At 39.1% G+C, this 17,057-nt stretch overlaps 1 protein-coding gene across 12 annotated transcripts in view; it reads right to left on the minus strand.

Annotated features, from left to right (window-relative positions):
• Positions 1–12,813: 12,813 nt before the first annotated feature.
• LOC126278659 (zinc transporter 6-A-like) overlaps positions 12,814–17,057 on the minus strand; it is a 471,888-nt gene continuing 467,644 nt past the window's right edge. For all 12 annotated transcript variants that reach the window (XM_049978886.1, XM_049978881.1, XM_049978875.1 and 9 more), the window contains one exon: positions 12,814–14,491. In XM_049978886.1, the coding sequence (XP_049834843.1) occupies positions 13,736–14,491 (756 nt within the window). In that variant the 3' untranslated portion in view covers positions 12,814–13,735. The remainder of the gene's footprint in view (positions 14,492–17,057) is intronic.

Genomic DNA, 17,057 nt, shown 5'->3' on the forward strand with positions numbered 1-17,057 from the left:
ATGATTGGTCAATAAAACATCTTTTACCTTCTGATGTCTAAATATGTTACAGTAATATGTTCAACCTTCTGCATTATTTCCTTATAAACTGCTGACTCAGTATTATACTTTTCTTCTAACAACTGAGTCAATTTTCTGCTAGAATGCAGATCGTAATCAGCATTTAATATTTTGCTGCATTCGTGGAAACCCTCATTCTCGACAATTCGGAAAAGGCTAGTAATCCATAACTAGCATATGAATCAGGGGGCATCATCTCTAGATTTCAAATGGCTCTGAGCACTATGGGACTTAACATCAGAAGTCATCACTCCCCTAGAACTTAGAACTACTTAAACCTAACTAACCTAAGGACATCACACACATCCATGCCCGAGGCAGGATTCACACCTGCTACGGTGTAAGAGGCCTGCCACACTAATGGCTGAAATCCTACCTAGAAAATCGCTCTCAGATAGCAGAGGTAAAACACATGGGAAAAAACGAACTCCAAGCTTATCAATCGAAACCTTCTACATTAACCCACGGTGTGCCACAAAGCTCAATTTTAGGTTCCTTTCTCTTCTTAATTTTCATAAACGACTTCCCCCTACACGTTCAACACTCCGAACTAGTGCTATTTGCAGATGACACAAGCACATTAATTGAAGGTGAAAACAAAGTGGCTTTAAGTTTAAATGCTTAAGTCACAAATGAAAATCTCAGAGAGTGATTTATGAGGAATAAATTACTGATAAACCCTAAAAAAACAGTCGTCTTACACTTCCATACCCAACAAAATAAAAACACATTTAAACCAAACAGGTCCATGGAAAAGCAAAGAATTAACAGTGTCACTGAAACAAAATTTCTTGGCATCTACTTACAAGACAATCTTAAATGGAAGTCCCACATCACATCATTAAATTCCAAACTATAGAAAATGACTTATGCGATGAGAATTATATGGAACAATACAAGTCCTGAAACAGTTAGAGCGGTGTATTACTCTTGCATACACTCCCTGTTGAGATATGGCATCATATTCTGGGGAAATTCTCCTCCAAGCATAACAACATTCCGGATTCTACCCCTACCATGTATCTATATACTAAAGTTGTCATATACCTAAAAAAAAGCATGCTAAAAATGAAAAAAGTATTTATTCAAAATAAATCTGTACATGAACACCACACAAGAGCAAATAGTGACATACACAGACATCATTGATCATTGTTTACCACACTGTGCAAGAAAGGTGTATATCACTCAGGTTCACATTTGTTTAATAAGCTGCCAAGTAACTCAAAGGCCATAAACAAAATCCATAGCTTTAAAAAATCTGTAACTTCATATCTCTTGGAAAACTGTTTTTACGCAATAACACAGTATCTTGAAAAATAAGTTAATTTTGGTTGTAACAATATAAAAATGTAATGTAACAATATAGCAATATAACAATGTAACAATTTATAAATGTAATGTATACAATCAATGTAACAGTATATTAATGTAATGTCATTTTGTCCAACATCTAATGTATGGTATATGTACCTCAAGGATTCAGGACGTAAATAAATAAATAAATAAACCATAGTAGTCGCGCGGTTCCGAGCGGTAGAGCCTAGAACTGCTCGGCCACCGCGGCCGGCCATCTCTAGATTTCTGCAAAATTTTTCACGGCACAGTCGAACGAGTTTGCTTGAATTGTTTTGTTGATTATTCATCAATACCTGAACAAGTCGCTGGTGGTAGAGATGCCACGTTGGAGGAACAATTACCGGTACTTGTAGATACCGACGTATTACTGTCTAACCCCGAGGGACAATAATATTCACTAGGCTGCTATATTTATATATGTTTTATCAATGTGATTGTATTTCCAAAATATCTGTTCGAACTATTTTTGCACCTCACTCTTCGGGTTCGGTCGCTGCGAAAGCGGCTATGATCTCCCAGCTAGCGTGAAACAAACCGTAACTGAGCGCCGCCATGTAACTCGTTCAACTCGAGTTAGTAATAATCTCAAAAAAGGTTAGCCCGTTTCATAAACCGAGTTGACCCTAAGCTCGTTCAAACCGAATTGGCATGGAAAGTAAATTAACGTTCGGCGTCATTTGCACGTTCAAGTCTGCTCAGGCTGTACTTCTCATAAGCTAAGGTAACAAATCCGAGTCGTTAGGAAAATTCTAACAGTTTCATTTCTCTCGTTAGCGTCTGCGCGGTTTGCGAAGCGGTTTGATTGTAATTTTGTGTCGTATGTGAAATCGGCGATCAACCTGGAACTTTTTTTTATTGTGTGACATCTAAATATCCTATCTCAAAGCAGTATGTTCTACTGATTGCAATTTTTTTAATTTCAGGCTATATAATCAATGCAATATAAATCTTCTAACGCAACATTTTTTTTTTCTTCAGGGCAACTCATAATCAGCGATCTAGTACCCAAATGCCTCGCCACGAGCAGGAGCTGCAGGCCGCAATTTCGAGTCTTTTGACATGAAATTTTGAAGCCGGTGATACATCTGGAATTTGCTACAATGGCGTTCTTAAGGCACACATTGCCTCCTCACGAGCGCTAATTTATGCCACTCTACAAGCTGGAATTTGAAAATATACTCATAAGACACTTTGAATTTGCTGTAAAATTTGTACATTGATCGGACGATCTTTAGGTATCCAAATGCCTCTACATGTGCATGAACGGTTGGCGTGTTGAAGTCCGCAATTCAAAAATACGCTCATGAGACACCCGAAAGTTGCTTTAAGGATTTTGGCGACCATCAGACCATCTTAAGGTAGCCAAATGCTGCGGCTCGAGCATGAATAGTGTAAACATAAAGCTTCGTCATCGTTTCCCTCAGTATCTTTATACTAAAAATAAGTAAATAAATAAAATAAAAAATTAAACTCTTCACGAAATATCATATAAGCATATACAGTTTTAAATATCACAGTGAGTGACGTCGCGTTCTACAGGCATGGACTCAACTCGGTTCACAATTCGTATTCGGTCGGCGCGACGGGGATGTACTTCGACCTCGCGCGAGACTTGTCATCGGCAGCGGCAGCCGCCATGCACCGTCTGAACACAACTCGAGTTAGTTGACAATGTAACTCGGGTTGACTCGAAATCCCTTTAAACCGAGTTAGCCGGTTTGGTAACTCGAGTTGACACGTCTCCACAACTGCCCTTTAGCTGTGGGATCTTTGAATTGTTTACGTGCTCTGTTATTAGTTTTCGAACGAAGCTCTCCGTTCAGATTACGCACATTTCCTAAGCAGTGAGAGTTTAGCGTGCAAGAGATAAACATAAGCTACATTCATTTATAATAGTCTCTCCTACATAATACGCGTAGGAATTTAAGGTTGCTGTTTGACGATCAAATAATTGGGATGAAGATGTACGAGGTAAAATACATTACGAATATTAATGCTACCGTACATTGTCGTTTCAAGTCCTTTCCCCGCGGTGGCAACGTCACCTTTCCCCTCGCCCCTCTCAATCCTCCATGAGCCCAGGGGACTTCTTTCAGCGTAAGCTTGGCTGCTGTCGTTTCGTTCGGATGTAAACAACGCTACTTCCGCAATCTGCCGTCGGCAGTTAGTTTTTACGTTCATAACAGAGTGAAATCTTAGCTCACTTGTTAGAAAATAAGATAGTAAGTGCACTAGCGCCCAAAATTAAATGAACAAACCACAATTTCCCCGTCCTTTCACGATATAATCATACAAACTGTCAACAGATGTCCATACGATCGTGTTCTGCACGGAGGACGGCATTCTAGTCAACGGACAAGCACGCCAACGATGACGTCAGGGCACCTATCAAACGGGATAGAGTTTGCCGGGTGGTCCCACATTCACAATTGCTGTGTACACAGTCACAGACGGTGCAGTATGACACAAAGAAGACGCCTATTAGGCTCTCTCCGGTGGAGGGCCATGGGAAGAATGGAAGCAGGACAGTTGCAAACCGATGTGCCCTGATGGCTTAATGTGAATTGCTCTGTGTAACTGAGAACTGTTATTTGGCATTAAGAGCACGGCAATACCGCCTTAGTACTGCATGGCAACTGCATTTGACCTCGCAGCATCCACAGAACTGTTGTAGTAAGGCAAACGGTATACAGAAGGCTTCAGCAGAGTGGCGTTTATTGTCGGAAACCTGCTGTATATGTACCTCTGACGTTGAGGATGATTCTTTATGGGGTGGACAGGAATTATCTTGACCACTTGAATACCTCTTCATGAAATTGTATGGTTAAATCAGCAAGGTTTAACTGTTGTCAGGTATCATGATGAGATCTTGGGACCTCATGTGTGTTTGTTGCAACGTGCTGTGGGCCCAGACTTTGTGTTGATTGAAGTTAAATGCTGAACCTCATGGAGGACACATGGTTGATGTTTTCTTGGAAATGGAAGATATTTGCATGCATGGTGAAGCCTGCTTGCTCTAACAATTTGATTCCTGTAGAGCACATCAGATGCACTGGGGTACAGGCTGCATCCACCAACCACTCTAAGAGACTTGCGAGCAGTGCTGCAGGAAGAATGGGCATTATTGCTTCAACATGAGATTGATGACATAATTCACAGCAAGCCCCGTCGTCTGTCAGGCCTGCATTGCTGCCAGAGGTAATCACACCTCACAATGAATGCAATAATCAGTTGTTGGAATGTGTGTGTAAATCCATTAAGTGTAAAAAAAGGAATATTTTTGCCTACCGTTATGCATGTTGTAGTTGTTTACATTGTGTAGTCTTTACATTGTTTCTAGTGCACTATGACCTGATTATACAGTTTCCTGGTAAAATAAACGAAACCTCGCAAAATTTAAGTTTGTTGGTTTAATTTTGGACACCAGTGTGTGTGTGTTTTATTTTAGCGCGAAAATTGGGTATAGATATATGTAGCAATTATGAGTTGCTTCAAAGCTTGTAGAATCAGTAAAGTCTACTCATATTTGAAGCACACACACATACCAAATTAAGAATAAAGTATACTACTTTACTGAATTAACGTGGTGCATTGTTGAAATATAATTTAATTGATACTTACTTGTCAAACACCTAATTTCATAAATTAATCAAGCTTGTGGTAATATAAAAGTGTATGTTTCACTGCGTATAATTTTAACTTTTATTGAAACAGGCATAACCTTAAAACTAGTGAAAGAGTAAAAACCTACTGGTTAAAAAAAAAAAAAAAAGTTTTCTTTTGGTTTGACCATTTGGTTAATTTTTGTCCTGCTTATACCTGGTTATTTTATTTTTTTATTAACAACCGACTGGAAAAGAATACCACAATCACCTTGCCTCCTCTTTGTTCCCAAAACGTTGAGTTTTTAAATAAAATGTTCTTTTCTGTTTTTGAAACTCAATAATGTCTATTCTGTTGTCCTGAAATACTGTTACTTTTGACAGTGGGGAAAGCAAACAACAATAGTATAATAACAGCCCCAACAGATAGAAACAAGCCACAGTCAAGTGAAACAAGAGCTGGAACACATCAGTGAGCCAATAGACAACACTCTTTGCATACTCATGAGTGTGTTACCACTGGTAATATGAAAATATATTAGCAAGTGAAATGAGAATAAGGATTTCTCAACTTCTTTTGTAAAAGAAATTAAAATTGGGTGGAAGCATCATAGAAGAGATGATTTTTTTTTCTTTAAAAACTAGTTATGTATAGTACACAATTTTATAGACTTGGTGGTTTTGTACAACTTAGTTTCAATCACAAAATCTCATAGCTAACTTTTCATTAGCAGTAGCTGGTTCGTTCGTGTAGGCAGAACTCGATATTGTTGCCTCAGCATCAAATTTGACCTCTGGTGGTATAGTTCTTGTTCTGGAGTAAGCATGCATTAAGTTATCAGTTAATGTATTATTTCTTTTTTTACAGTTTCTTTGTTACCAATATCTACCCATTTGAAAACTTCTTGCAGCATGATTTTCTGAAGTGATGGGTGGGGATGATGAGTGATGTTCGTGAAATTTAATGAATGCCAAATACCAGGCAAAAGCTGCTAGCCATCGTACAGTATCTTCTCTGTTTGTCAGAGATGAACACACCTACCAACAGAGTATTTTAGTTGATTATTATTTTGGTTACTTTCACAAAGATAGAAAAATCTTTGCTCCAAGTTGAAGCACAAGCAATGCTTTCTGTAAAATTTTATATATGCAGTTATGTAAGCTTTTTTGAATATCTAAGCCAAAACAAAAGAAAAAAGAATGCCACTCATAATATGAGAAGTATATTTTCAGAAATACATGAATACTTCAGTTACTTACGTTTCCTTCCTTGCATCACTGTCACCCTGTCATTTATCTTTAATCACCATACACGACAAATGTAATGTCCCCTCTTCGCTTTTCCTTCCTCTTTTTAACATAAAATTGGTCACTTCACTTAATACGGATAACTAAAAGATATATGAACCATGGACCTTGGACCTTGCCGCTGGTGGGGAGGCTTGGGTGCCTGATAACCGTACCGTAGGTGCAACCACAACGGAGGGGTATCTGTTGAAAGGCCAGACAAACGTGTGGTTCCTGAAGAGGGGCAACAGCCTTTTCAGTAGATGATTGACTGATGTGGCCCTGTAACACTAACCACAGCAGCCTTGCTGTTGTGGTACTGCGAACGACTGAAAGCAAGGGGAAACTATAGCCGTAATTTTTCCCGAGGGTACGCAGCTTTACTGTATGGTTAAATGAGGATGGCATCCTCTTGGGTAAAATATTCCGGAGGTAAAATAGTCCCCCATTCGGATCTCCGGGCGGCGACTACTCAAGAAGATGTCACTATCAGGAGAAAGAAAACTGGTGTTCTACAGATCGGAGTGTGGAATGTCAGATCCCTTAATCGGGCAGAAAGGTTAGACAATTTAAAAAGGAAAATGGATAGGTTAAAGTTAGATATAGTGGGAATTAGTGAAGTTTGGTGGAAGGAGGAACAAGACTTCTGGTCAGGTGACTACAGGGTTATAAACACAAAATCAAATAAGGGTAGTGCAGGAGTTGTTGTTGTTGTTGTTGTTGTTGTGGTCTTCAGTCCTGAGACTGGTTTGATGCAGCTCTCCATGCTACTCTATCCTGTGCAAGCTATTTCATCTCCCAGTACCTAATAGTACCTGCATCCTTCTGAATCTGCTTGGTGTATTCATCTCTTGGTCTCCCTCTACGATTTTTAGCCTCCACACTGCCCTCCAATACTAAATTGGTGATCCCTTGATGCCTCAGAACATGTCATACCAACCGATCCCTTCTTCTAGTCAAATTGTGCCACAAACTTCTCTTCTACCCAATCCTATTCAACACCTAATTAGTTATATTTTCAGCATTCCTCTGTAGCACCGCATTTCAAAAGCTTCTATTCTCTTCTTGTCTAAACTATTTATCGTCCATATTTCACTTCCATACATGGCTACACTCCATACAAATACTATCAGAAACGACTTCCTGACACTTAAATCTATACTCGATGTTAACAAATTTCTCTTCTTCTGAAACGCTTTGCTTGCCATTGCCAGTCTACATTTTATATCCTCTTTACTTCGACCATCATCAGTTATTTTGCTCCCCAAATAGCAAAACTCCTTTACTACATTAAGTGTATCATTTCCTAATCTAATACCCTCAACATCACACGACTACATTCCATTAGCCTCGTTTTGCTTCTGTTGATGTTCATCTTATATCCTCCCTTCAAGACACTATCCATTCCGTTCAACTGCTCTTCCAAGTCCTTTGCTGTCTCTAACAGAATTACAATGTCATCGGCGAACCTCAAAGTTTTTATTTCTTCCCCATAGATTTTAGCACCTACTCCAAATTTTTCTTTTGTTTCCTTCGCTGCTTGCTCAATATACAGATTGAATAACATCGGGGAGAGGTTACAACCCTGTCTTACTTCCTTCCCAACCACTACTTCCCTTTCATGCCCCTCAACTCTTATAACTGCCGTTTAGTTTCTATACAAACTGTAAATAGCCTTTCGGTCCCTATATTTTGCCCCTGCCACCTTCAGAAATTGAAAGAGAGTATTCCAGTCAACATTATCAAAAGCTTTCTCTAAGTCTACAAATGCTAGAAACGTAGGTTTGCCTTTCCTTAATCTAGCTTCTAAGCTAAGCCGTACAGTCAGTATTGCCTCACGTGTTCCAATATTTGTACGGAATCCAAACTGATCTTCCCCAAGGTCAGCTTCTACTAGTTTTTCCATTCGTCTGTAAAGAATTCGTATTAGTATTTTGCAGCCGTGACTTATTAAACTGATAGTTCGGTAATTTTCACGTCTGTGAATACCTGCTTTCTTTGGGATTGGAATTATTATATTCTTCTTGAAGTCTGAGGGTATTTCGCCTGTCTCATACATCTTGCTCACCAGATGGTAGAGTTTTGCCAGGACTGGCTCTCCCAAGTCCGTCAGTAGTTCTAATGGAGTGTTGTCTACTCCTGGGGCCTTGTTGTAACTTAGGTCTTTCAGTGCTCTGTCAAACTCTTCACGCACTATCATATCCCCATTTCATCTTCATCTACATCCTCTTCCATTTCCATAATACTGTCCTCAAGAACGTCGCCCTTGTAGAGACCCTCTATATACTCCTTCCACCTTTCTGCTTTCCCTTCTTTGCTTAGAACTGTGTTTCCATCTGAACTCTTGATATTTATACAAGTGGTTCTCTTTTCTCCAAAGGTCTCTTTAATTTTCCTGTAGGCAGTATCTATCTTACACCTAGTGAGATAAGCCTCTACATCCTTACATTTATCATCTAGCCATCCCTGCTTAGCCATTTTGCACTTCCTTCAGTTTTAATCTACAGTTCATAACCAATAGATTGTGGTCAGAGTCCACATCTGTCCCTGGAAATGTATTACAATTTAAAACCTGGTTCCTAAATCTCTGACTTATCATTATATAATCTATCTGATCTCCAGGATTCTTCCATGTATACAACCTTCTTTTATGATACTTGAACCAAGTGTTAGCTATGATTAAGTTATGCTCTGTGCAAAATTCTCCCAGGAGTAGGTTTAATAATGAATAGGAAAATAGGAGTGCAGGTAAGCTACTACAAACAGCATATTGAACGCATTATTGTGACCAAGATAGATATGAAGCCCACGCCTACCACAGTACTACAAGTTATATGCCAACTAGCTCTGCAGATGACGAAGAAATTGAAAAAAATGTATGATGAAATAAAAGAAATTATCCAGATTGTGAAGGGAGACGAAAATTTAATAGTCATGGGTGACTGGAATCCGACAGTAGGAAAAGGGAAAGAAGGAAACATAGTAGGTGAATATGGATTGGGGCTAAGAAATGAAAGAGGAAGCTGTCTGGTAGAATTTTGCACAGAGCACAACTTAATCATAGCTAACACTTGGTTCAAGATTCATAAAAGAAGGTTGTATACATGGAAGAAGCCTGGAGATACTGACAGGTTTCATATAGATTATATAATGGTAAGACAGAGATTTAGGAACCACATTTCAAATTGTAAGACGTTTCCAGGGGCAGATGTGGACTCTGACCACAATCTATTGGTTATGACCTGTAGATTAAAACTGAAGAAACTGCAAAAAGGTGGGAATTTAAGGAGATGGGACCTGGATAAAATGACTAAACCAGAGGTTGTACAGAGTTTCAGGGAGGACATAAGGGAACAATTGACAGGAATTGGGGAAAGAAATACAGTAGAAGAACAATGGGTAGCTTTGAGGGACGAAGTAGTGAAGGCAGCAGAAGATCAAGTAGGTAAAAAGACGAGGGCTAGTAGAAATCCTTGGGTAACAGAAGAAATATTGAATTTAATTGATGAAAGGAGAAAATATAAAAATGTAGTAAATGAAGCAGGCACAAAGGAATACAAATGTCTCAAAAATGAGATCGACAGGAAGTGCAAAATGCCTAAGCAGGGATGGCTAGAGGACAAATGTAAGGATGTAGAGGCACATCTCACTAGGGGTAAGATAGATAATGCCTACAGGAATTAAAGAGACCTTAGGAGAAAGGAGAACCACTTTTATGAATATCAAGAACTCAGATGGAAACCCGGTTCTAAGCAAAGAAGGGAAAGCAGAAAGGTGGAAGGAGTATATAGAGGGTCTATACAAGGGCACTGTACTTGAGAACAATATTATGGAAATGGAAGAGGATGTAGATGAAGATGAAATGGGAGATATGATACTGCGTGAAGAGTTCGACAGAGCACTGAAAGACTTGAGTCAAAACAAGGCCCGGGGCGTAGACAACATTCCATTAGAACTACTGACGGACTTGGGAGAGCCAGTCCTGACAAAACTCTACCATCTGGTGAGCACGATGTATGAAACAGGCGAAATACCCTCAGACTTCAAGAAGAATATAATAATTCCAATCCCAAAGAAAGCAGGTGTTGACAGATGTGAAAATTACCGAACTATCAGTTTAATAAGCTATATCTGCAAAATACTAACGTGAACTCTTTACAGACAAATGGAAAAACTAGTAGAAGCCGACCTCGGGGAAGATCATTTTGGATTCCGTAGAAATATCGCAACACATGAGGCAGTACTGAGCCTACGTCTTATCTTAGAAGCTAGATTAAGTAAAGGCAAACCTACATTTCTAGCTTTTGTAGACTTAGAGAAAGCTTTTGACAAAGTTGACTGGAATACTCTCTTTCAAATTCTGAAGGTGGCAGGGGTAAAATACAGGGAGCGAAAGGCTATTTACAATTTGTACAGAAACCAGATGGCAGTTATAAGAGCCGAGGGGCATGAAATGGAAGCAGTTTTTGGGAAGGGAGTGAGACATGGTTTTAGCCTCTCCCCCTTGTTATTCATTCTGTATATTGAGCAAGCAGCAAAGGAAACAAAAGAAAGATTTGGAATAGGTATTAAAATTCATGGAGAAGAAATAAAAACTTTGAGGTTCGCCGAAGACATTGTAATTCTGTCAGAGACAGCAAAGGACATCAAAGACCAGTTGAAGGGAATGGACAGTGTCATGAAAGGAGGATATAACATGAACATCAATGAAAGCAAAACGAGGATAATGGAATGTAGTCGAATTAAGTCGGGTGATGCTGAGGGAATTAGATTAGGAAATGAGAGGCTTAAAGTAGTAAAGGAGTTTTGCTATTTGGGGTAGAAAACTAACTGATGATGGTCGAAATAGAGAGGATATACAATGTAGACTGGGAATGGCAAGGAAAGTGTTTCTGAAGAAGTGAAATTTGTTAACATCGAGTATAGATTTAAGTGTCAGGAAGTCGTTTTTGAAAGTATTTGTAAGGAGTGTAGCCATGTATGGAAGTGAACCATGGACGATAAATAGTTTGGACAAGAAGAGAATAGAAGCTTTCGAAATGTGGTGCTACAGAAGAATGCTGAAGATTAGATGGGTACATCACATAACTAATGAGGAAGTATTGAATAGGGTTGGGGAGAAGAGAAGTTTGTGGCACAACTTGACTAGAAGAAGGGATCGGTTGGTAGGACATTTTCTGAGGCATCAAGGGATTACCAATTTAGTATTGGAGGGCAGTGTGGAGGGTAAAATTCGTAGAGGGAGACCAAGAGATGAATACACTAAGCAGATCCAGAAGGATGTAGGTTGCAGTACGTACTGGGAGATGAAGAGGCTTGCACAGGATAGAGTAGCATAGAGCGCTGCATCAAACCAGTCTCAGGACTGAAGACCATAACGTCATTATCGTCGTCATCATCATCATATAAAACTAGTGCTTGTGTACAACTTACATTAATTTCTGCATAAATTGAACTCGAAGGCATGACAGGAATCTTTTTGCGTGTGGTGCGGCGCCTTCTGAATGGGGCATCTCTGAAGAAATGGACATCAGCTTTCTGGACTCTGAGCACTGTCTCATAAAATGGGTGAGGGACGCTGGAGTGACAAACAACAGCACACAGCACCCCAACAAGAGGAGAGCACTGCAGTAAGCCACAGTTACCATACAATTGTGCCAGCACCTCGCTGTCCATCATAAGTCAATCGGATACGAGGCGCTGGCCAGTAATTTGTCTTTTGATCTGCCCATGGCAGTATGCAGCAGCGAAGCTCAGGTACCAAGACAGCTGTGACTCCAGAGCAATGTGCACAGAAAATGCCCAGTACCACCACATGGAGACCACTGTTTAACACCAAAGAGAGGTGCACTCTTCCTTGTTTTGTAATGTTCTATTTGACTGATAACTACACTCTGCTCGCAGATCTTCGATTGTTCACTCAGCACCAATCTAGCTATGTACATGGACTCTGTATCAGATACAATTGTGGTTTACATATTAAAGTGATTGTCTGTTTACTGGTGTTCTCTATTTTGTTTGTTACAACAAAAGACTAGGACAGAGCAGCATCAGAAAGATAGTTGAAGACTAGAGAAGATGGACTGGTTTGTGTTCCAGGAGGAGATTACTTCTTACACAACCACACAAATTTATGTTTGACAATTAGAATGTTGATCCATCATCAATGAAATGCTTTATATTTGGAACATTCGTACATGAGTTTGCAATCTTTGGCCACCAGACTAGCAATAGGAATCTGAATAACATTTATTTGTAAAGTTATTTCATGTGTATAATAAAGACACTGTAATACAGTATACCTCTCTTATCAGATTAACTTGTTTTTATGATCATATGAGGCATGAAGATCTAGGATAACAAAGAGCTGCTTGTCAGAAAAGACTAAATGTATTAATACTATCTGCAAGCAATATGACGATGTGATTGTGTAGCTCTGAAATTATAAACTGGGACAGTAGTGTTCACTGAATTACATTACAGGTAACACAATAAAAACACTAGCAATATGAAAATAATTTTAATTTCCATTTTTTAATATTAAAAAGGACAGTATATTTCTTTGATAAGTCACAGATGATAAACACACACATATAAAGGATTGGAGCACAGACTTCTACTCACCCAAATGAATAGTACTTTTACTCCTTATTTCACACTGATCTGGAATTTTACATTACTTTATTATATTATAAAGGTAAGAGAAATATTTTAATCCCTATGTGATGCACATATTCATTCATACCATCAATTAACACTGTAGCAACCAAAGACCAACAAGCCACAAGGTTCACTTTTTCTTTCTTCTCAATTGACATCTTCCAAATTTTTTAACTGACAAGTGTAATTCGTATCATCTACATCCCTACTGTCTAGAAAATTAAATGGAAACACACTGAACAGTACCAGTTGCCCTTCCCTTTAAACACTTGCAGCCTTAAAAACAGAGAAAAAAGTTTTTGTTTCAGTTTTGTAAATTCTATTCAGTAGCCATCACATTTACAACAGAAATAGAAAAATATGACTAAAATACAGTTTTAAACTTCTTTACTTCTAAGCTTGAAAGTCTTCAACTGTAAAATGGTAAACAATATTTATTGTACTATAAATTGTTATCCAGTCTTTATTATTTAGTTTATTATAGGTTGAAAAACATGCCACCATTACAATGATTACAAAAAACATGGAATCAGCAAAGTTAATCACAAATTTCAATTAAAACTGCTAGATAGCATTAAACTTTGTCATAAAAATACTGGTAGGAAACACTGTCAACAATATTAATAGACTTTTTAAAACTGACATCTGTAATTTCTTGCAGAAAAACTTACAGTTATAAATAAATATTATATGTTTGAGTAATCATTTTCTTGAATATAACAGTGAGTGTTGAAGTCCTTAATAATTCACAGCCATAAACCACATTTTCAGTGCGGACGATACACAAATTTATCAGAATCTAACATATTAGTTCCTGATAGGAGGAGATTATTGTTTCTAACATTCTGAGGATTTGTTACCATTGACACAGGAATCTCGTGTAAGAACGGGTTGTTTTTATGTGGTGAATGATTTATTTCAATAGTAGTTCCAACTAGCGTGCCAAAAGGGTTGCTTGTTTGATCCACACTTTGAAATGATGAACTATTTGCCAGTGGAAGTGAATTACTCACATAATTAGATTCATATGTATTGAAATTTGTTTGCCTCTCACTTCGCTGCACTGCCTGAGTAGCTGGGACAATGTTCATATTGTAGTTTGGAGCCACATTAGTTGTATTTCCTATGTTACTCCAACTGTCAATCTTTCCCACTGGAACTGATGACTTAACGGTCTGGGCAGTAGCACCATGAGGGATGAGTAACCTTGCAGAATAATTGTTACCGGAATGTGGAAGAGCAGTAGCATCTACCCAGTTACCATGAGGCACACGCGCATTTTTGCCATTGACTGCAGAGTTAGTCCGACTATAACTGACATCATTTAAATGAAATGGTTGCGGCACACTGTTTGGCATGGATAGTAATGGAGCAATATTATTCACACCTCTTCTTAAGGTCCATTCATCCTTAAATACTTGCACTGTTAATTCCGATACCACATTTGATAATTTGTCCACAATGTGAGCGAGCACTAGTTGTTCATCTGCATCACGCCGAACACGCACATGAAGAGATCCTGCCTGTAAACAAAATACACGGAAATTAAAGTTTTGTCTTCTTACATCAATGACAGTGAAAATACAAGGGTTAGTCAATAAATAATTTGCAGAGCAGGGTAGTGACAGCAGCACAACAAGAGATGACTGTTCTCTGCATACAGTCCCTCGGCCAATGAAATTGCACAATTGCATGCAGTTCTAGACAGTATTTTGGCATTTAAAACTTACTGGTTTACCCTTGAATTAACAAGATTTTAAAATTGAAATTAAAGACTTTTGCAGGTAGCCACAGTGGTTATTCTTTCCTTTACTTCAATACTGCCACTCAGGTGTATGTGGAGTTTCTCTATATAGTCAACATACCTTTATTTACCTTACATGTTATAATTTGTATGCAGTCATCATGAGACTTGACTATTCAACAAGTGAGAAAGGTGAGAAATGCTGTTTATATGTGAATAGCCCAATCTTCCTGCTCCATGCACACTTCTTTTTATTTCAGCACAATATTATGAAGTGCAAAATCACAGCATCTGTATTAGAGCCATGTAATATTATATATAGACAATAGTTGAACCCTCTGCACTCTGTAATGCGGACACAGGACATCTTTCTGTGCTCTTATTTAAATTTACACAATCCAAGCGGCAAGTGCGCCCCAAAGGATTGGCAAAATCCGTCTGTGGAAACAATGAGGCCACTGACTAACAAGTAGGGTATATATTAAAACAAGTGTGCTTTCATTCAAATATATTTACATAAGCATTACAATACAAAATTTTTTGATTGTGTGAAATTTTTTGAACTTCTTCGGGTGGACAGTTTCCACTGTTATTTAACTTGAATTGTTTACAAATGACTCACTCTCATCATCAAAATCTTTGTCACCCTCGTTTCCACTTAGAAATTCCTCTAAAATCTCTACTATCTCATCCTCAGAAAGAATTGTGCATGAAGAACTAGCCACTCTGCCCCTAGTAACTTGAAAGTAATAATTACAACCTTTCCCTCAACACAACTGCTCAAGTTCAACACTGAGTTAAAACAGGCTGCCCTAAATGGCCAAACTCTGCAACATGGATGCCTAGTATAGTCAGATTCAAAAATGGAGCATGAGAGTACTAAGAAAAATCATGTCGAATGAGGCTTGACATCAGAGTGGAGAACAATGGGTCGAGTGCCTCCAACCACTGGTGAAACAAGTTAATGTACATTTACATGCCCCATAAAAATTGCACATTGCCTGCAGTACATTCCAACAATGCTGTCTGGCAATACAGTGGCCATATAAATTGCATTCATACAGGGTGACATTTATTGAACTAAATGAAATAAAATTGTTGTAACTTCTGAACGGTTTGCGATAGGATGTTCAAACTGCATGGTTGGCCGTGGGGCTTGATGGAAATAGTGTGTGCTGTATGGTTTGGTTTAGAGACAAAGCCCACTTTCATTTGGATTGGCGCAATTGGGGAACTGAGACTCTGCATTCGTGGTCAAGAAGTCTCTTCACCCTCAATGGGTGACTGTGTGGTGTGCAATGTCCAGTCACGAAATAATCAGTGCGATATTCCTTGATGGCACAGTGACTACCGAATAGTACGCGAAACTTTTGGAAGATGTTTTTCATCTCCTTTATCCAGACTGACCCTGATTTTGAAAAGGTGTGGTTCATGCCAGACAGAGCTCGAAGCCATCGAAGCGACAGAGTGTGTAATGTCCTGGAGAAGCAGGGCTCTGGAGTACCCAGAGGCCACTGGCATGGCCCTCAATTGGCCGCCATATTCTCCAGACCTGATCACAGAATATGAGGCCGATGCAGGAAAGCCTGTTGTATAGCTGCCTCCAGTAGGGGCAGGTTATCAGAAATGGAATGATACCTCCTGAACCCACACTGAAAGCAACCAAGAAATTGCCTGAATTCTAAGATCCAGACAAGGCGGTGGTTGACCATCTGCTCCAAGGTCTTTTTCATGCAGCTAGTGAGGGCAGCACTATGATAATTACTAGGGCAGGTACAGTATTTCCCAGGTTTTAAAAGTGGAATTACAACTGACTCATGCCATGAGTTGGGAAAGTGATCTGACACCCAAATGGCACTAAAAGTGCGAGAAGGATATCTTCATTTCGCCAAGTGATGTGACATAGCATACTGTAACTGATTCTGTCATGACCAGGGGATGTGCTCGAGATGCAGACACTGCAGAATCCAGCTCCCATATGGAAAATGGGCAGCTATAATCTTCATCGGTGGTGGACCCGAAGTCCAAATTGCTCCTCTCAGTAACTGCTCTGTAGCAACCCGGATCCTGACTGGCAGTTGAAGTAAATGTGGCAACAAAATAGACTGCTATAGTTTGGGCAATGTCTCATGGCCTAGTTTGAAGAGTGCTTTTCGCCATTACAGCAGCTATGAAACACCCCTCCTGCTCTCTCAGAAATTCTCCTAATGGTCTCCCATACAACAGAACTCTTCGTGGAATGATTAATGATGCTCAGTAACTGTTGCCATGACCTCTTCTTGCTCTCTCAAATAATTTTACACTCACCACCCACAAGGCCATGAGATTCTCGGCAGTTGGCTGCA

This window comes from Schistocerca gregaria, chromosome 6 (assembly GCF_023897955.1).
Source record: "Schistocerca gregaria isolate iqSchGreg1 chromosome 6, iqSchGreg1.2, whole genome shotgun sequence".
Lineage (NCBI taxonomy): Eukaryota > Metazoa > Arthropoda > Insecta > Orthoptera > Acrididae > Schistocerca > Schistocerca gregaria.